Genomic DNA, 22,502 nt, shown 5'->3' with positions numbered 1-22,502 from the left:
AGTGCATCTGGCAGAAGTGGAAGGTTGCCATCACAGAGGACCACACGCGTAGCACATCTTTTGGGTATGTAGTAACATTTGGAAAGCAGAAATATGTTGGGTTCAGGAATCCTGCTATCTATTCTAGATACAGGGTCTTCCCCACTACAGGCAGACTGTCTCAACCAAATAATATATTTTCTGCACTGGTCCAGGTTCCAGCAAAGAGCTAGATTTGTCTTCCCTACTGACAGACTGATAATCTCATAAACCAACATTTAACCTGCAACAGGGTTTTTATAACTTTTCAGATTTAAATCATGGTATTTTATGAATATGGGTTAAGACTACAGTCCACAGGAAGTTTATCTCAAGGATAAACTCCAAGACTCATCCCTGATAATACTGCAGGTTTCCCAACTGAATTTAATGACATATTGTAAACTCTATACTGCTCTGCAGCAAAGTAACACCATCATAACTCTGTCCCTAGGTTGTCAAAAAGAACACAGTGTATTTAAGCTCACTGAAGAGCTTGAGAATCAGACAGTAATTTCCACAAGAACCCTTAGCAGTGATTGGTGCAGCATAGTTGCATTTACAAGAGCTCTGAATAACTAGAGCTTTTAAATTTCATAGCTTGCATGAAACTTTCTCTTCTCCAAAACATGCATGTGTGAAAAGACAAAAATATAAGGAAAGAAAAACTTTTGCTTCAGACTTCCTCTTGGCTAAGGTGTGCCAATATTGACAGTTCATCTAGTAATATCTATTTTTATCTGCAGTTTGAGAACTCTGCCTTCAATATTAGGCCATTTGAAATAGCAAGAATAGCTAAACAAACAAAAAAAAAAGTCATTTACTGGTAGGTTTTGAAAACTATGTATAAAGCACTGCAATTCTCAGAATGCTTAAGTACTGCACAACCACAGCATCAACCACACTCCTTCAGATTTCTTAGTACCAGCTGGTGCAGAGATAGATGGAAGCTATCTCCTCTCCTTCACACAGAGATTCTGACAGCCTTTGATTCCTGACTTAAAATTACTACATTGATCCCAAAAGAAAAGCAGTTTCAAACAATTTAGGCACCTACCCTCAATTGACCCAAGAACCTCTGAGATGTTCTAAATCTTGAACAGACAACATTCCCAGAACAGGTACACAAGAATGTACTTGTATCTAACACTGAAGAAAACCAAAAAAGTAACAAAACAAACTACACTCCTTTTCTTTTTTTCTTTTTTTTTTTTTTCAATTAGGAAAACATTTTGCATCAAAACCCCAATGAATTAGCAAACTTCAGTAAAAAAACAAAGGTTTAACTAAATACACAATCCCTAAAAACAAAACCACTTGCTAATTTCCTACTTATGCCATTTCTATAAAAAATTATTACCTGAGTAATTTAAAAATTATTCTGTTTCAGAGAATTATATTGAAACAGTCAAAACAAATACAATTATTTATCCACAAGGAAGGGAGATACGGGACAGAACTAAAAGTAATAACTGCATTGGTGTGAAATTTTTATAGAATTAGGGGTTTGTGCTTATGTTTTATAGTGGCAATATATTTACATTTATATATTCATATTAATTGAAACATCTCTGAACGTTTTGGAAAAGTTTGAATGAAAATGGGCAAACTTACACTGCTGAACAAAAAATTAGTATCTAAATTTTGATCAAAAGTAGGCAAAGTCCAGGAATTTTCCAAAGGGTATAAAGTACTCCTGGTTTCTTTACATTTCTCCAGAGTGCTTAAACAGTTGGCCCTCAAACCCAAAAGCAAAGGGAATTTTTTCATTGATAAAGACAGAAAATTGCAGCAATGTTCTAAGCAATTCTAACTCTTACACACAGCATACATTTACCATCAGTACCAGGAGAGTAGAAGCTAAAGCCCACAGATACTCAGAAATTTACCATTACAACCAAAACCATCTACTCTGCTAGGGCGAAGGTGGGCATGGGTAATTGCAGGTGCATGGCAGGAAAAGCATCAGGGAGCCATGGAGAGTAGAAGAGGGTAGTTTGCACTCCCCCTCTTCAAAATAGCTCTCCCTCTGCACGGTATCATGAAAAGCCTGAAGCACAGCAGCTACTATGCTTCCAAACGGCAATCATTTTGCATGACTAGACAAAAGAGCTTCCATTAACAAAGTATTAATTTTACAGAAGCAAGCATCAAAAATTAGGAAACATCAAACTAAGTACCCTGTGGAAAAAGAATGGCTTCTAGTGAACACCTCACACTACAGTCTTCAATGGCATGATATTATTTTTTGCACATGTGCTGCCTCATTGTACATACAGGATAATGGAGCTCACTTTGTCAACAGCTGCTCAGTACTTTCTTTTACACTCAATCTTCAGTCTGCAGCCTCATGCTTTATTCAAATAGGCACTTCTTCAAAGTTTTGAAAAGAGAATTATTAATTTCCTCATAGGCTTTTCTCTTGCACCAATTACAGTATTTCACAAAACACAACAAATATTAATGATTTCATTTTCTCAAAACCCCAGAGAAGTATTATTATAGCCCATTTTCCATTGGGCAAGGGAGGTACAGAGATTAAACTAAGAAAATTTCATTAATCCAGGATGGCCAGGTTGAGGTGATTGAATTATATGTAGTTTATTGGTCAATCCACATCTTACATTCATCTCAGCTGTAGCTATCAGGACTGAGCAACTGTGAGGTTTCAACCTCTAATAAAAGGAGGAGATGCAAGAGACACAACTCCAATAAGAAATGTTCCCAGTAAGGGATGTTGTGACCTCTTGAAAGCAAGCCCAGTATTCAAGATCATCTGCTCAGCAAATTCCACAGCAGAGTCTGGTACGGAACCTAATTCTCACAGAAAATAATGAACCATCATACCACCAATCCTCCAAATGCAATTCCCAGCTTGAAATTTCATCCTCAAAGTTGCTTCATACCACAGCTTCCTTGCTACACAGCCCTGACACATCCATTGAACTTTTATCACCTCTAAAATAGCATTCCATAAAAAGCCAGTGTGACTGTACACTCAGGAGATTTCCTAAAAATATACCAATACCAAAACTTCTGCATTTTTGAATGCCTGTGATTTTTTTAATAATTTAAGAAATTATTTTTTGTGTTTTCATTTATATGTAATTTTCCTAAATTAAAAAAAAAAAGTAAAAAATAAATTCCACCATTACAGTTCTCTACCTGTGGTTCATGTGGATAACTTGAAAACGATTTTTTAGACATTTCCTTCTTATCCTACTGTAAAAACCATGACAGGAATTGTCAGCATACCACACGTGACTGGTGTGCCATATTAAAATGAGTTTCCTGGATAGCTGCTGGTTGTAGTTATAATGTAGCCTAAATGCTCCAGGCCTCTACCACAGTCTTTTCCTTTCCAAACCTCTACCCCAGCCTCACTAGAAATACTTCCCTGGGAGGGTGGTGAAACAGTGGCACAGAGAGACTGGGGCTGCCTGATCCCTGGAAATGTGCAAGGCCAGGTTGAATGGGGCCCTGAGCAACCTGCTCGAGTGGAAGGTGCACCTGCCCATGGCAGGGAGGTTGGAACAAGATCATCTTCCAGGCTCTTTCCAACCCACAGAATCTATGATTCTATGTCTCTCATTTAGCCAACCAGCTTCCTGACCTAATTACATCCCACACTATCACCCAAAATTAGGACCTTCTCCTGCCTCAAAAGGTTCTCTTTTGACCTACAAAGCCTAATCAGGGTCTTCCAGCTTTTTTTCTTGCTCAAACTCTTCCTCACCACATCAGCCAGCACTGGACTTCTTTCGAGAATCTCACAACTCCTAACTCTCAACACTTTTTTCACTTCTTTTCATTATATGGCCTCTTCCTGGATCTTTCCCCAGCAGTTTGGCTCTCCCCAGAAAGTTCACTCTGCTACAGATCTCTCTTGCCATCCTTCATTTCCAGTCTCTCTCCACTGGTTCTTCTCTCAGTTCTTCCTGACAAAACCACACAGTTTTTCTGTCCTAAATTTTGAACACAACTTTAACCAGTGGGTGACTACTCCTCCCTTGTCACCAGCTTCTTGTCCCAGACAATTTGTTAGGCCCTGCCTGCCTACAGTTAACAATCTTTTCAGCCACTCGTCAAGTCCCACTCAGTTTCCCTCCTTCCCGATTCAGTCCCACTCCTGTCACTGATACATCACCTGCCTTTTGTTCCTTCTACTTTGTCACAGCTTCTACCTCCACACATCTTAAATGACAAGAGATCAGCAACAGCACACACAACACTGAGTTCTCAGCTGTCAATACACTGCTTGGCTTCATTCCTGCCTTGAGCAATCCATCTCAAGGAATACCTGTTCCCACCAGGGTTGGCATGTATTTAATTATTCACTGTAGAGGGAGTTTAAACAGTTCATTAACACACAGGAGGTGCTAGCTTATGTAAAATAGACACAATAGGTCTAGCTTTTGTAAAACAGACAAAGTCATCAGAGTTTTATCTACTCAAAAAAATTTAAACACTCTTCTCTAGCCATGATCAAGCTCCATTGTTTCAGGAGAAAGTTTCTTTACTAATTTTAACCAGGGGAGAGGCTTGTTACCTATTAATTCATTTTCTTGGGTTGTTTTTCTTTTTTTTTTTGGTGGTGTGGGGGGTTTTTTTGTTTGTTTGTTGTTTTGTTTGTTTATTTGGTTTTTTTTAAGATACCCAAGAAGTGCACAATGACATCAATCTTCTTAATTATCTGGCTTTTTTTTCCTTCCCTGTCTTTGAGCTCCAAAACATTCGATCTCTTCCAGATGAAGTAAAAAAAAATCTCAGACGGTTAAAAAAAAAAATGGAAAAAAATCAGAAATAGATGCTACTAATTCTAGTAAGTGATTCTTTACATCACAAGCACTTGATTATAAGGACTTAAAACTTGGAAGCAGGACTCCATAAGGCAGAGCAGCTTGACAACCTTAATTATTGGAAAGTCCTACCAGCCTCCACAATAACATTTCAAATCATTGTATAGAGACTCCATGGGAACTGCATTATGGTCAGTGTAACAGAGCAGCTCAGCACTACCTTGGTTCCACTCATTTCAGGTTTGTTTATGCAGATTAAAATTATAAAAACCTTTTTCATAATTTTTCAACAAAGAGAAACGATGGAATTGTGAATTTACACAGAAGTAAGTAAAGTTCAATACTGAGTTTCATACTTTTAGAAAAAATGTGAAATACTACTGCACCAAGAAGTGATACAGATACTTAGAAGCTGTTCCAAGCATATGATAATAAGAGAAATAAAACTGGGAGCTGAAAATAAACAATGTATTTGATGCAAAAGGATACAGAGGCAGTGGCTTTGCAATACTGAGGAACCTGTCCCCCTTTCCAGGAGTAATGGCATATATATCAGCGCCACCTTTAAAATAGTTTAATCTAATTTGGACGCTACTAATTTTGAAAGGTAACTCTGCCATCACAGTTCCCAATTAGTTTCTTGTTAGCTTTCAGTAGACAAAAAAAAAAAAAGAAAAGAAAAGCTCATTTCAATCAAATAAATGTCAAGGCTTGTTCAGAGATCTGCATAATGCAGCTGCAGGTCAGCATTGCAGTCACTGAGACAGTAGCCCAGTAGCTACATATAAACCACAGGGTATATTTGACTCTTGTGTCATACTGAAATACGTGCACTGTAGATTCAAAGCCGGGGGGGTGGGGGGGGGGGGGGGTGCCCTTCTTTCCTGACTTCTCTGCCAGAATAACACTGACTTGATGGATAACAATTTTCAGTTTTTTCTTAATTTATGCACTTTGTGTTTCAACTTCATGTCTAAGGATTTTTTCTTGAATTATGCTTAAAAGCTATTTAGAGACCTCACGAATTTGAAAGAAATTGCAACTAATTGAACTTCTAAGTTATTGAAAATTGGCAATATTGAAAGCTATGAGGATATGTAGTTAACAAAACGCATATGCAAACCTCAGTGTTAAGGTAGATACTACTATGTACAAGTTGGGGAAACATGCTGGAAATAATGCATCTGTTCTTTATCAGGCTGTACTGCCTCAAGAAAGGAAAAACAGCAACTCGAACTTAAATGGTGGCAATATTTATAGCAGAACATCTTTTTGCTCTATGCTAACAGGGTTCAGCAGAGCCAAGTTCCCTCTCTGAAGTATTTGGCAATAGTGCAGCTCACACATTACATAATGCCACAAGCACTTATATAAGTGCTTTTCCTCAGAAATGCGACACAGATAATAAGAATCCAAAATCCCATTGTCTAGGTAGATGAGAGTCAGAGCAAGTGAATGCCTTGCCCTGGGACATTGTTGTGAGTCAAAAGTCAAAATCCACCCCTCCAGATCTTTAGCTCATGATTTTAACGCTGATCTTCCTATGAGTTTAGTACTTGTTTGGTGTAAGAAAAAAGGTAACTCTTTGGGAAAAAATAGAGCCAATTGTCCCAAAATATTTTATTTTGTGGAAAGAAAAGTGGTACGACCGCAAAGTCCTGATATTTTCCTACTACTTATGAGTGTTACCAACCAAATGAGGTCTAAACAAAAATCTGCTGATTACACTGAGATCATAAAGTGTCAAAGTCAATCTTTAATTAATTAAGCTAAAGCTACACAACTGGAAGACCAACTCAAGAAGCTAACATAGTTCTTCTCTCCTCTTGCATTATACAAATTCAACTAAGAGCTGATTACATTTTGAAAAAGCTATGCCCTGTGAATGAACTCTATTCATCTGTTATTTTTACATGCACATCTTTGCCCCAGGACAGTTAACCTATTTTTCTTCATTCAGAAAGAATTAGCAAATTGCTTGAAAACATATAGGAATACTGAAATGTACAAAGGTGACATCCCAGTCCTATTCCTAACAGCATATTTACATAGAACACTTGATGGAAAATTTACACTTTCCTAAGATTTTAATTGTAGAGTATGCAACATACAGAAACCCAACCTCAGCATCCTGATGAACTTTATTTTCTGTCAAGGAATCCATATGGGGAATTCCACTCCCTTAGAAAAAGCATTCCTCAACTGGATTCAATAGAGATTATTTGGTCTCACTATCAGAGCAGATTCACAAAAATAACTTCATCTCTCCACAGTCCAAACTTTTGTAAAAGCTATCAGCTGCTACATTCTTTTAAGACCTGTACAACATAGCAGCTACAACATGCTACTGCACTCAACATGTAAACTATGAATTCTAAATATTTTCAAACTTATATCCTTTGAAGTTATTTTTGTAAACAGCCAAATAGATAAGGACAGAGAAACAGTTTTCATGAAAAATATTCACTTTTTGGCAACTCACTGATTATTTGTTATCGACTATTTCAATTTTCATAAAAACTTCATTGCTTTTTTGACAGTACTAATATAATTACTGAATAGGTAGCAAAACCACAAATATTCTTATGATTGTGAAGCTACATAGTTTACCAGCTCTTAATCTAGTCTTGAAAAATATCTATTAATAAAAATGTGTGAGTGCGCGTTAGAGCAAAATTAATTTGCTGAATCCTTGCTCCATCTTACTGTCAAACCAGAGCTGTAAAACTGAAATAGGCTTAATAACTATTCATTGCAATCGAGCTCTAAAACACTTTAAGACTATAATATAGTGTTATTTCTTTCTGCACTGAAAATATTATTTATTTTTAGTATATTGATATTTTGCATGGAACAGGCAGTACATGCATTAACAGCACACGTTAAGGAAAATCAGTCTGCAAGACAGAATTGTGCCTCCTGCTGTATAAAAGTACATGTGACAGCATTGAGAAACAACAGCTGAGGCACAAACCTAAATAACAGGCTGAGCTGATTATTACTAATTAGAGGCCAGGACGTGCCTACACAGTGACACAATCTGTACCAAAATTCAACTTCAGCAACTCAATTCAGCAATTCAAAAAAATCTAACATCTTTAAATAAAAACCTTTCCATTAATTAGATTTCTCATAAATTTATCCCACAACAGGTTGTTTTTTCACTATGTGTAGTTACAATTCTCAAAAAAGTAATTATTTAAAATAATTTTAAAAAGCAAAGGTGATCAGAAAGTTTTCAGAATATCTAATTATAAAAAAACTCATTAAATGAGCTATTGAGCTTCTAATTAGAAGTTACAATTATATTCTAACAATTAGATTCTTATTTTCCTATGTGTTTCCAATAGGAGAGAATATTTTCAATTTTATAATTAACATCTTATTAAACTATTCACTTTTTTCTTAAATACTTTAAAAGATAAAAAAGTCTCACAAAAAATTAAAAAGTGAATAACAGAGAATCAATTTTAATGTTATATGCACTTCTCATACAATCATAGAACACCCTGAGTTGGAAGGGACCCACAAGAATCATCAAGTCCAACTTCCTGCCCTGCACAGCACCTTTCCCAAGAGTCACACCCTGTGCTCAAGAGTATTGTCCAAACTCTGTCAGGCTCAGTGTAGTGACCACTTCTCTGGGGAGCCTGTACCAGTGTCCAACCACCCTCTGGATAAAGAGCCCTTCTCTAATACCCCACCTACATCTCCCCTGACTCAGCATCAGGCCATTCCCTCAGGTCCTGTCACTGTCATCACAGAGAAGAGATCAGTGCCTGCCCCTCCTCTTCCCCATATGAGGAATCTGTAACTGCAGTGAGGTGTCCCCTCAGCCTCCTCCAGGCTGAACAGACCAGGCTGTGCCCTCAGCTGGTCCTCAAATGCCTTCCCCTCAAGGCCCTTCACCATCTTCACTGCCCTCCAAATCTGAGAGAGATTTTTGACAAACTCAAAACGCTTCCTCGTTAAAGAAGTTTTTTTTAAGCTGTTGGGCCAAATCACTAGGACTGATTTCTCAGAAGCTTCCAGAAATTTTATTTTCACCTTTTTTTTGCCATAAAGAGTAGTTCAGGTGTTTGCTTGCAACACCAAGAATAAAGAAGTTCATCTTAAAGTGTTGACCTGCCTCATTACAGAACAAATGGGAGATCCTTTCATGAAAAATAAAGTTGTGTAAACCAACAGTAAGAAGCAGCTACAACAATAATGTAAAATATTTCAATTATATTTAGTCATTGAGTATTTTAATTATATTTAATTATGAGATGTCAGTAGCTCTACATATTACACTGTACATAATCTCAAAAAAAATATGGACATTTTAAGCCCACAAATCCTATGTACCTGCATTAGACATCCCAAAATTTTGTTCAAAGTTTTAATATATATGATAACATTGTTAACCTATGAACACTCACACAGATCCTAAACATCTCAATCGTGCAATCTGGAAATTATTTCTTTTTTCTATATTTGCTTATTTTCATCTAAGGAAAATTTTAAACTCCCATTCCACTGCTGAAACGAACAAAAATTAGATTAGCCATGTATCAAAGTCACACTTTCCAGACTTTCAGTTTGTTGTTCTGCAAAATGTTATTAAAAAAAAACCACTTTAAGCACCTAAAGTATTACTTTTAGGAGGTGCAAATGTAAGCCAGATTTTACAGAAAAACCTTCATTTACTCTTTTTTCTGTAGAAGAATCACCGTACAGATAATTTTATACAACTTACCAAATACCTTTCTGAAGAGACACTGACTAAAATCAGATCATCTCCAACGCGCACTTTTTCTCCTTCTGATCTCTGTTTGGAAGCAGGATGTATGGTCCACCAGCAAGCCTCACCTAATATCAATATTGATTAAGAGCAAAGAATGAAACAAGAAAGACCCGATGTTACTGTCACACTTGTTTCAGTCTTAAAAGTTCTGATCCAGTTTTCACTGGGCTAAACCAAGTGTTCATGTGTTTTCCATATCTAGTATCATTCCTGCATCACCTTGTCAGAAACTCAGCTCTAAATAATACACATAAGCAAAAGACTAAGACCTCTGGAACAGTGATTCCAGAGTTGAATAAGAGGATGGCTCTCTGTGTTCTCTAGTAAACCTGCTCCAGCCTGTTTTTGCTAAAGCGATTCCCTGTCACCTTCATTACAGATTCTAGAAAAGACATTGAAGAATATTCTTCTGAGAATTTAGACAAAGAAATAGAGCAACCCATTACTAAGGGCAATGAAAATAAGCATTTCCATACCACTTAAAATAACATTTGAAAGATCACATAAATCCAAATTCAAATATGTTCTTCCACTTTCACTGACTGTTAGTGTCTCTAATATCCCAGAATATGTGTAAGTATTAAAGTCACAAATTCTGTTCCCATGATATATCTTGTTTTCAGATGGGCTTCTTTAACTAAAACCATGTTATTCAGAGAAGAACTCAGATTTTTGAACTGTTCAATTGTTGCAGCTATTACTCTTACTATTCCAATCTAAAGCAAAGCTTTATCAACCAAGCAAACTTAATCTAACTATGCAATTTTTAGACTTTTATTTTCAGACTGACAGTATTCTTTATTATATAGCCTTTTAAATCAGTGGTTACCTGTTGTGTCCTCTTGCAACCCCACATCAAATGCCAGCTTATCCATTGACGATCGAGATGTAGAGAGACAGCATAGGTACTGCCAAGAGAAAAAAACATACATTACTTGCCATGCTCACTTCTAATAATGTATAAAAAGCCATCAAACCGCTAACACAGGATTAAATATTCTTAGATTATCCCCATTAGTTATTACCAAGAATGGGTATGCTTGATAGGCTGAAATGCTCTCATGGAGTCTTGACAAAAATTTATGTTCTAAAATAACCTCTCAGTCTACCTAGGCTATTTTTCACTGAGACGGGAATACTAAGACTGGAAATAAAGGAGTTAGTTGCATCAGATTTCAGCTCCATGAAGTCTCACCTTTAGGTAAGGAGTTTGGAACCTGTATCATTCATCAGGGAATTTCCAACTAAGACTTCTGTCCAAAATACATGTAAGAAGGAATCTCCTTTTCCACTCAGTCTCTAACATATGCTCAGGTTGACAGCAAGGTGCCAGCTGTAGATTCAGTCACAGCTTATGCAATATGGAAAATCGAAGGGGAAGGAAATGAAAATTCACCAACTCAGACTGACAAACAAGGGATTCAGCACTAGTGGAGCCAGACTTAGTTTTGGCACTTATCCAGACACAACCCGCTTGGTTTTGTATTTCCAATCACCTCCCCTTCACAAAGGTTTCTAAAACCACAGTAAAATGCCTCTGATGTGAGTAATTCTCCAGATATCAGTAAATGGCAATATTCCAGGCACTTTCAAACGTTACTTTCACGCAAAACAGAAATCACTGCTGCTCCCAACTCCTGTAACATGGTTACATACCATGCCGCTGTAGGAATGGCGCAGCAGGATTGCATGCCCGTAGAGCAGGGTTCGATGTCCTCCACCTTGTGCAGACTGAAAGGTAAAGAGAAATTATACACTGGCATGTTTTAATAAAATAGAGCCTTTTGAGAAAGAAAGAAAAATGAGAAAACACTGTGTACTTTGAGCCATCAATTACTTGGTAAAAAATATGTTCTAGAATCTTGAATCCTTCTTTCTTGTGCTGAAAGCAGGCAGCCTCTAAAGAGCAGCTTTGATGTGTGTCATGCTGCCCTCTACAAACTTACCTACTGTTAAGTGTCTTCATATTCACCCATTTTCCCTAAAAATTATATCCTTTTCTAGACAGATGGTATGCAGAGGGAGATTTTTGAATATTCTCCTCATTTTACCAGAGAGTAATGTGGTCTTCAACCACACTGAAGACCACCAACCTGCAAATTGCTTTGTCCCACATGGCTTTAATACTATCAGACAGAATTCTTTATCTGCTAGGACAGGTAAATGTTCAAAGCCATCCAAACTAACTCAACACTATTAGGGAGTTCCGAAAACTCGGAAATCACATCCAAGTAATTGTTCCTCTTGAGAAACACAGCATAAATCTTGAGTAAAAGAAAATTAAAGGGATAAAATTCACTTTTATTCCAAGAAACTACAACCATTTTCCCCCAATATTTTCAATACAGTTTCTATTTATCAATAATCAGTTTAACCACTCATGAAAGCATAAATAAATCTTGTTAAGGTATGAAAAAACCTTCAACTTCTACTGAAGATTTATGTATTCCTTATGCTGAAATGCAGGTAATTAGCACTGGACAGGAGCAGACTGTCTGACAAGACACTGTCAAGAGCATAAGTTCACACTTCTCTGACAGAACAACTCATGTAACATTAAGCACAGCACACTCTCCAAGAAGCAGTGATAAGTAAATATTTTATGAGTCTATAAATGTGACAACTCCATAAGCAGCATAATTCTTTCAAATACTAATCTAATATTTAATTTCAAGGAATTCAATTTCTTATATATGGTATTTATATCCTTTCTTTTACCATAGAAGACTGATCTTCTGTTTGACTGGAACATCAGATTCATTACAAAATAAATTTTAAAAACTATACTATCTTACATCTCTGGCAGCATTTCAGTGCTGAAGATCAATTTAACTGAATGGCTATGATGGCAACACACAATTATTTCCCTTCCATGTTCATTTGTTGTCCTTTTTTATATTATATGGGCTAGCATTTATTGAACTTTGAATTACTTATTCGAGGAAAATAACAAGAGAGATAGGCGATGAAACACCAAGCACTTCAAAAGTAATAATTTTAGCATTTTTAAGAAACTGCCAAGAGTTTCTGACTTTTATATTTATTGAGAAAAGAGCAGCTTGATGGACACAAGGTGTTGCTGAGAACACATAACTGACAAAATCACAGCAATAGCAGCTTGCCCTTCCTTTAGCCATATTGATTTCTCTGTCTAGCACTTATTTTGTTAAATTCTTACTTGTAGCTGGACAGGAGAAAGGTTGGTTCTAACAAAATTCAATCACTTTTGTGAAAAAAAAAGGAGTGGGTTTTTAGATAATTTTTTCCAAGAAGATTAAAGCAATTCTTTTTACTTAGTATTACTTTGTCCACTAGAAGAATGCAAGCAAGTCTGTGGTTTGTTTCTTAAAAGCAAAAAACATTTTAAGCATTTCCTACTTAAAGGTTTCTAAGAGGCAATCATAATCAAACTGTTCTTTTGGAGACAAAGTGAAAAGATGAAACAGAGAAATAAGAAAAAGATAGAAAACAAGGCTAGATCAATGAAACTGCCTTCCACTTTGAAGCTTGTCCTCCAGGACACATACATACCTGTAAGTTCATTTCCTGTTTTAATGGCTCATTACATAACTACATATTCAGCATTTATCTTTCTGTCAGAAACTACATAGCAAGTAGCTGTTGGACCATGATTGTCTACTGAAATAATATTTGATTTTTAAAATGATCCATTCCATTTCCAGCAGAAAATTGCATATTTTCCATTTTAAAAAATATTAAAATTTAACAATTAGACTTCTGAGGCAAAGATACCACATCCAAGATGAGATCTGACACTGAAGTTTTACCAATTTTTATGTCATATTACAATAATAACATTTCAGAAGACTCTGGAAGTAAGACCACTTGAAAGCCACAATTCTGACTAATTCAATCCATAATGCCCACAGATTTTTGCACAAATGTATGAATGGCATTATAATGCAAGGCAGTTGCTAACAACCACATTATTTATCATGAGTTTTATTTTGTTTATTTTTCTGATTTCAAATTTTCAGAGTAATTTCCAAGTTGAACAATACATTCCTCACATAAAACCAGACTGAACAAAAATACATTTTTTTCAAAGAATAACTTATCCATTGAAGTTCTACAAGCTATGCTATTCAGGAGTATCAATTATATCAACACAAAACTCTTCTCATTTTATTCCCCAATAATGTGGGGTATAAAAAATACTTAAAAGATTTCAGAACTGGCAAACACTAAAGATAATATTTTGAGATTGAAAGCATTTGGGACTGACAAATTCACATTGTTTGTGAAAACTTCATGTAAACTGCCCATCTCTAATCCAATATTTCTGTAGCTGGAATACAAGATTAAATTGGAGTCATCTCATTACCCAAAAGTCATTTCTAAAGAAAAGGCAATTTAGAATAGAACAAGAATTAAAGCTGAATAAATTAGCATTCAAAAAAAATATAAACAGCTTTCAAGTTCAATACCTTGGAAGACCAGGCATTGACAATAGATTATTAAGATTTGAGCTGTTTAATTTGATGTAGGGAGAGTTATCCTACACCAAAATCAAGAAAAATAAGCTAAAATTGGGAAATATATTTTCCATGTTTTTGTAATAGAAAGAGGATTAAAATATCAAAAAGCACTCAAAAACTACAACCTAAAAGCTATGTAGTAAAATGTGCTAAGATAGAACAAAAAAATTGTTCCTTTTACCATAAATACCAACCCAATATGGAGTAAGATATGTTATACTTGATTCAACCATCCCTTTGTATCAGTACTACTTTGCACATACATGACTGTCACAGGAACCGACAGGTAATCAATCAGACCAAAAGACTCAAACAACAGCACCTGTACTGCTGTGCCTATGGCTGCACTGCTGCACTCCTGGAAACACATGAGAAGCTGCAGGAAATTACTCATGGTCACATGAATACACGTTTTAAAACCATTTGTGCTTCTGGGAACCTCACAATGAGACCTTTTAGAGGCTGGTGAATAACCTTGTGGCATCCACGATTCTCAGTCAGCCATTACCCTTCCATCCTTTTTATACTGACAGCCTTCTTTCTACTAGACAAAAATATCCCTTAGACCAATGAGAACTCTACTGCAAGCAAATGCTGATTTTTTTTTTTTTTTTGCTGACTTTTCTTCACAGCTCTATACAATCTTCAAATGTGTGAGAAAAGCGAAAAAGCTTTGACCTTCAGGGAAGCACCAGAGAGAAGCATGCGAAAGCATTTAGAAGTATTTAAACAAGACAGTTATTTCAATGCTTTGCATATGTAAAGAAAAAGCTTCTGTAATGTCATTATTCAGAAATGCAACGCTTAAGAAAGCCTGACAGCAATTGCATTTAGCACATGGCTATTCAAACAAGTGTAGTCACCCACAAAAGCAATTTAAAAATACTGAATGTGTCACACGGGAACTGATTCACACTCTAGAAACACTCATACAAAATAACAGTGAGTTTTTAAGAAGACTGTAATGGTTTTTCATGTTTTACTCCATGAGAGGTCCATATTAATAGAATGGAATTACTGGCAAGTGCTGTAGGGAAAATGACAGTACAAAGACTAAAATGCAAGGAAAAATAGCTTTGATAGACTTCAAAAAATAATTTTAAAAAAATCAAATGAAACAAAAAACAGCATCAGTAAATCCTTCAAAAACACAGTCCATATAACTTAGAGTTATGGTATAGCATGACCTAATCACAATCAGATTCTCAACCTTGTATTTCCCCTGTGCCCCACATCCAGCCCTAACAGTCTAGATGGAACCTATGACCAATCAATATTGCTTTTAATGGGTTTCTAAAAAAATACTACACAACTGCTTCCATGGAACTGAATAAGGTAAAGTGGCTGTACAATAAAAGAAGCAACATGCTCTCCATTTTTCTTCACAAGTGTTTTCCAAGGCAACTACTGTTGAAACATTAGAAGTTTCAAATATGACTATCAATGGCTGTTTCATATGTACATTGGAGTAAAATAATGTCCTTTAAAACACTGACTACTCACACTTCATTAGAATGGAACACACTGACAATGGCTATCTTGAACCTAAATCAGATGCTGGAGACAACAGCATGTTAAACATTCGACACCAATACTTCCACACTTGCAAATATGAATACAAAAGGCATCACGTTCTCCATCATAAGGATGTTCCCAGTTTCATGAAGCTCAGGAGATTATACTGTTAGAAAACTACAAATTTATTTTAAAAATACTTCTGTTTCTAAATCTAGACACTTTGACTAAATGCATAAGCAGAAGTATAGAATTAAATACAGAATAGCCTAAAATTACCTGTTTTGAACCCCTTTAAATATAAATCTACCACCGCTACAGAAACAAACCAAGCAGGCTATTGTACCCACCACTGATTGGAAATGCTGTGAATTATATTTACATAAAAAAGGAAATGTTCTTCCAGTAATGAAATCTTCTCCAAGTCCCTTCCTGGGGACCCACATTGCAGCTGTCAGTTTTTTCATTCAAGAGAATTCATTACACCTTGAAATTCTGGATTTGATCCATTAGAAAGAAATCAAATAGAAAACCTGGGTCTGACCAAATGTACTGGCATAAGAAAAAAAATCAACTATACATATTCTGAGTAAAAGTGTATTTAGGCCCTGGTGCTTCCAGACTGAAACAACTTGTTTCAAGATCAGAGATGCAAGGCCACTGGCATCAATGCCTTTATCCAGATGTCGAGGAAAGCTTTTAAACCAGAAGGCTAATATAAGTATTTATTCTGAACTAGTTACTAAAAAAAAAATTTTTAAAAAAAATGCATAAGAAACATGTGCTTTGTTTATATAAAATTCTTTGTGACTTCCTTCATTTAAGCAAATTAAAGCTTTCTATTTAAGCAACCCACAAGACAAAATGAAAATTATTGAAAGGATGTGGAATAAATGCAAACCTTGAAAATTTTGAATCCTTATTTAGGAGAAGGAAAACCCCATGATGGCAGAATTAGTCATGAAGTGAAAGAAATCCGGAAAAGAATAAAGTGACCTGGGTGGAATAGGAGGGAAGTATGTCCCATGGTCAAAACCATCTAACCATGATTCTACACATAAAAATTTGCACAATGCTACAACCAATTCCTGTAGAGGAGATGATTCTCAAAATATTTCCATAGCAATGTAATATCTAGTCATCTAGTGATTTCATTACTAATGAGAAATTTCTTAAACTGTTGTAGACTAATGTTGATGGAGGCCAGTATTTATCTAAAATCAGCAATCATGCAGTCCTACAAGCTGCCTAGAACAGGAGGCCACAACAGGTTAAGTGTTCAACCAGACCTCTTACTCCTCACAAGTACATACTGTCTAAACTTTTTCACACAACTTCAGATGAGTAATGAGAGCTTCTTTCTGATACCAGGCAATAGCCAGCTGGAAAATACAGGAAGACCTGTTCTCTTAATACCACTATGATCAATTACATGAAAAGTTCAAAGTCAAAAGCTTAAAAAAAAAAATCTTGATATGGTGGGTTGACCTTGGCTAGATACCAGGTGCCCCCCCAAGCTGCTCTATCACTCCCTCATCTCAGCTGGACAGAGGAGAGAAAGTAAGATGGAAAACAAGGAGAGCTAAGGCAGTTTACTAAAGCAGAAGTCAGAGGTCATACACACACACAAGTAAAGGAGAGAACCAGAAGATTTTATTTGCTACTCCGCATCATTTGGAAATGCCTTCCCCGGAAGCAGGGCTTCAGCACACACCATGGTTGCTCCAGAAGGCAAATGTTGTAAATAACAAATGCCTTCACTTTCCTCTTTTCGTAGCTTTTATGGATGAGCTGACATCATATGGTATGGAACATTGCTTTGGTAAATTTGGGTCTAGTGTCCTAGGTGTGTCCTATCCCAAGATGTTTCCCACATCAGCCCACTGATTGAGAGGTGGAATGATGGAGAGACAGTGCTGATGCTGTGCCAGTGGTGCTCAGCAATAGCCAAAACACTGGTATGTTATCAACACCAATGCAAAGCACAGCACTGTGAGGGTTGCTGTGGGGAAAACAAACTCCATCTCAGCCAGACCTAACACACTTGATGACAAAACACTCAGATTAATGTAGCTTAAGGCAACTAAATAGCCAGTGGATAGAAAAAACGCCCTTTTGACCAGTAACTCACCCCACCTAAAATCTGAGCATTCTGCTTGTGGTTACACATAGAACTTAGGCTATCCATGGCTCTAAGTCTGGCATTTCAGTTTTGTTAAATGAATGCCAAGCACAGTCCAGAAAACCCAGGCAGTGGTGAAAACAGTGTGGAAACAGGCTGAATCACTGCAGAACTTGTGAAGTAACCCTGGAACAGAGCTGGAAGGCTTGCAAGACAAGTCAAGTCAGACAAAACTAAACAACTGACGTTTGGAATACTAACACTGGGAAATTCAATCCTCAGCAACATCAGAAAACTTGAAAATGCTGCAAGCAGTAAAGACTACAAAGCTACCGAGAATAAGCCAAGAAGTTTTACATCTTTCCTCTTGCTCATAGAAGATACATTTATTTTAAAATCTTGATACAAAACAGACAGAATTTCCTTTTCAAAGTTACAGCATCCAGCCCCAGAACCCTTGAACTCTTCTGCCGAAAAAAACAAAAATGCTCACCCTTTTGCAATTACTGTGCTCCTAAGTTAATGTTTACAGTGGTTGGCACCAAACAATTAGCATGTAGTTGCTTAAATTTTAAAGATGCAAAGTAAATCAATTCACTGGCATGAGGCATTGAGCTAATATTCTCTCACTCTGCTCCTATCACATAAGAGCAATACCAAAGGGTGAATTCTTTGTCTCACTGTAGCCTACACACCATGTTACATTAGAACAATAAACAGGAAGATGAACCCCTCAAGACATTATATATGCTATACATATTCATGTCTTTATACTTTACTTTTAAATCATTACTGACTTTCTGTGAAATTCACTACCAAACAGTAAATGCTGCAAAAATTCAGCCATGGAGATTAGTATGATTGATGACTGCTGGTACCTACTCCCAGAAAATGATGGCCACCATGACTAAAAAAAAAAAAAAAAAAAAAAAAAAAAAAAAAAAAAAATTCTTTTATTGACTTGCTCAGCAGTTACCTCCTATTTTGTGCCAGGCCAAAAAAAAAAAAAATAGAAAAAAGACTTCAGCTAAAGAAAAAAGACTTCAGCTAAACTATAGGTTTCCTAAAGATGGCTTGAATTAAAATCTGCATCACAACGTGCAATTATGCTCTATATAAATATCTCATAAAGATCTGAATTTGAATAAATCGGTTGACCAAAAAAAACCCATAAGCAAGTCTTATTCAGTTGAGAACATAGAAATATTTTACTATCTACATTAAAAAGATTGGAATAATTAGTCATGATGACAAATATTTGTGTCAGCCCCATGTTAAATGATCCCAATTTTGCTAATATTGACCTGTTGGAAGACAGAATTAGAAACACTACAAAACTTCAAATATACTTCATCATTAATATTTCTGACACTACATTTATGTTATCACTTTCCTAGCAATGGGAAACTTCACAACAACGAAAAACAGACACAGCAGTAAAAATTAATCAAAAGTAAATAATACTGATTGTCTGTTTCCAGATTTATATGTAAAACAAACATTTATATTTATGGCTGAGGCAATACTTCCATTAGAAATGCCTACTTTTAAGCACTTCCAGTGTTTTGGAAAAGAAATTGCCCAGGAAGATAAAATTTATCGATTTCTCCTTCAGCCTAGTGAGGATTTCTCTTCCCCCATTCTCCTCCTCCTTATCTGCATAGGACATAGAAGAAATAATAAAAGTCTTCCTGGTTATTCTAGTGCTAAGTAAGTGGAGGAGGGAGGCATTTTTCACAGGTTAAGGATTGTGACTAAGCTTTTTCTGTTGTTGTATGGTACAAGGAATGTGAATCATCCTTGTCATTTGAGAAAGAAACTCACAGATAAAGAATAAGACAGACAGCCAAGTGGGAAGAAAAGATGGATCAGCAGAGGAATCATGCTAAGAAAACTCCTCTGACACCATTAAATCCAGCCCTTAAAATAGAACTGCTTATCTAGCTGAGAATTGCTCACTTTTGGAGAGTGACAGTGAAGCAAGACCTTACCACAGAAAAGTAAACTCTTAGGGGATGAAAATCAGTAAAGAAATCAGTTTAGAAGTTGAATTTGGAATAAACTGATAATTACAGTAGAAAATGGACACGCAACACATTCTGGAGAAAACTGCAGCTAATTGTTTAATGTCAGTTATTTAAAATGCTTGGGGGTTTACCAAGTGCTTTGTCATAGTCTTAATGAGACAAAAAGAAAAAAGAAAAGACACAAAGCAGCCCCAAAAAACAGAGCTCCAGCAAATGCCACTGACAGCACCGTCCCAAAGGCTGCCCAACCACCCCACAGGTGAGACACCAAATCATCAGAACAGTATTCTTGTGGCAGAAGAAACAGTGTGTTGCACCTGCTTTCCAAAATGTTTTACTGCAAATTCTGTTCTTCATTCATTGTCTCAAGATTTTGTATTTACCACATAATGCTACATTCTTACTGAAAGGATTAGTATGAAGTGAAAATAAGAGAAGCCAGACAAAAGTCCTTTCCCACAGCCGGCCTTTGGTCCTCCATGATCAGAACCCCAAAACAAAGCAGAGTCACTGTGGTTTCTAAATTCAATTTCTTTTTGAATTCAGTATGTTTTATGTTCAAGAAGGCGAGTTTGATGCTGATGTTAAAAATTAATAAATAGAATTAATTAAATTAAATTGTAGGAATCCACAGGAAGTATAAAAGCAAATGTTTACCTTCCTTAGCTTCATCATAAATTTCTGTAGATCCATGAGAAGAGGAAAAAAAGAGAAAATATGAAATAAACATTTGCTTTCATATGCATAAAAATGGGATTTGTTTCCCCTGAAAAAGTGAGTGGGATACACTCACTAGAAACCACATTTAAAAGAAACATTTATCATTGCAATTAACGTAATTATAGCTCGTGCTAAAAAGCAAAACAGCTACTCCGAACAAGGCTTTATCCTTTTTTTCTTGTTGCAATAGTTTTCTCAGATTTTTCTTCACTTGAAATAATATAGCACATAAAATACCTATTGCTTAAAGATTAAACACAGTACAGGTAAAACAGGAGCCATGCCTGATCATCTTAAACAACTCATTCTGATGAGTTTCTAACAAATACAGTGTGAGTTGTTAAATCCTGCACTCAAAGTGTAGTGCTGAAGAACAACTTCACTATTACAGAAAAATACTGTATGCAAATGCAGAATAAATTAAGAAAATTTAAATATTAGTAAGACTTCATGCACTGGCTTTAAAAAATCAAGTGCCACATGGCTGGTGCTAGAAGATTATGGAAATTTTTAGGTTAATTTTCATGAAGGTTGCTCAAGAATAAAAGGAGAATGACATGTTGCATGCAGTGATTTGCTTTTCTTTATGAGAGATCTATGGCCACCTTTCCCCTTTTGACTTCATCATGTTTTGACATCACAAAGGTTGAAACTGAGGACTGAAGTTTGTTGCTGTCCCAAACGAAAAGATATTCTAACTGGAGAGCTTCCAAGCAAGGCTGGCTGCTTTCATTTCATACATGCTTTTTTAAAGAGAAGTATCTGTTCTCAAAGACGTACAAGATGTTCTAGCTGAAAGAAAAAAAGAACCTATAATCTAATCATCTTAAAATGTTCAAAGACTTCTCTCCTTCTCTTCTTTTAGGTCCTTTTGGTTGTTATCAGAATAGCTTTGTAGTCATCACTCTGAAATTTTGCTGCTTTTCCTGGGTGGCTCCAGAAACTAATAAGGAATCTTTGCTGAGCTTTCTACAGTGTGTAAATTTATTACTACATAAACAATTTATGTACACAATTATTCAAATTAATCCTTTCCTATATTTATCAATACAGACTTCCACTGGCCAACATGCTGTCATTTTATCAAGGACATTAGATCCATCAAAAAACCTCAGTCTCTTCCAGCTGTGATTCATATATAAAATTTTATTCTGAGAATTGCATGACCCCATTTCTTTTTCCATATTACATTAAACAACATCCCTGTAAAACCTTCTGGTTCTCTTCTTGATGATTTATTTAAATGCTTGATTGTAATATTTTAACTAATAATTTTTAAGATCATTTACACATCATTCTTAGAGCTAGAATGTGCTATGAAGAGACTCCCTACAGAAAACCTGGAAGTCAACAGTGGGTGAGGGAAGTTTGAACATCTATCTCTCTCTCTCTCTCTCTCTCTCTCTCTCTCTCTCTCTCTCTCTCTTTAAAAAAACACCATACTCTGAAATGCAATAGTTGCAAAAATGTTTTCATGGCAAACACTTAAACATATGTTATGTGCACAAATGCAAGGTGAATGCCCCTGTGGAAGTTCAGGTCAAGCCTGAGAAGTTAGATATCATGACCTGTGATGGCCATAGCTGCAAGCAAATGGCCAGCACAGAGGGCCACTGGACACTCCTGTCATACTGCTCTCCAAGAACATTCTCCAAGGTTTTTAAACCAAATCTCTTCTTAGCTAAAGGAGAATGCTTACTTTAAAAAACATTAACTCTCAGCTTGAGGAAAAAAAAAAAAAAAGAGAGAGAAAGAAAAAAAAAAAAACAGGAGAAATTAAGTACTTCACATATTCAACAGGCTGTTACACAAGAAATTTCTTCAACTCATTCTCTGCAAGGGAAGAACTTCCTGCTCCTTAACACTTCCCCTCTGTGTCTCAGGACAATTGTGCACATGAGTTTCTGGACTAACATTAGCAAATCAGAAGGTATATATGAAAATTAAACAGATAGAACACACATGTAATTTCAAATTTCTTAAAAGTCATTCTACCTTCCTGTCCTGGTTTTGTCT

The 22,502-nt window shown here is 36.1% G+C and overlaps 1 protein-coding gene across 2 annotated transcripts in view; it reads right to left on the bottom strand.

Moving 5' to 3' along the window:
* The window catches only part of RYR2 (ryanodine receptor 2), a 376,644-nt gene that overhangs the window by 214,949 nt on the left and 139,193 nt on the right, over positions 1-22,502 (bottom strand). For both annotated transcript variants that reach the window (XM_066178844.1, XM_066178845.1), the window contains 3 exons: positions 11,260-11,334; positions 10,433-10,511; positions 9,556-9,668 (listed from right to left, as the gene is read on the bottom strand). In XM_066178844.1, the coding sequence (XP_066034941.1) occupies positions 9,556-9,668; positions 10,433-10,511; positions 11,260-11,334 (267 nt within the window). The remainder of the gene's footprint in view (positions 1-9,555; positions 9,669-10,432; positions 10,512-11,259; positions 11,335-22,502) is intronic.

The sequence above is a fragment of the Chamaea fasciata genome, unplaced genomic scaffold (genome assembly GCF_029207755.1).
Source record: "Chamaea fasciata isolate MVZ Bird 193981 ecotype frontalis unplaced genomic scaffold, bChaFas1.0.hap1 SCAF_3, whole genome shotgun sequence".
NCBI classification, from domain to species: Eukaryota; Metazoa; Chordata; class Aves; order Passeriformes; family Sylviidae; genus Chamaea; species Chamaea fasciata.
The sequence above is the reverse complement of the archived record's forward strand: the minus strand, read 5'-3'. Positions and strand labels throughout refer to the sequence as shown.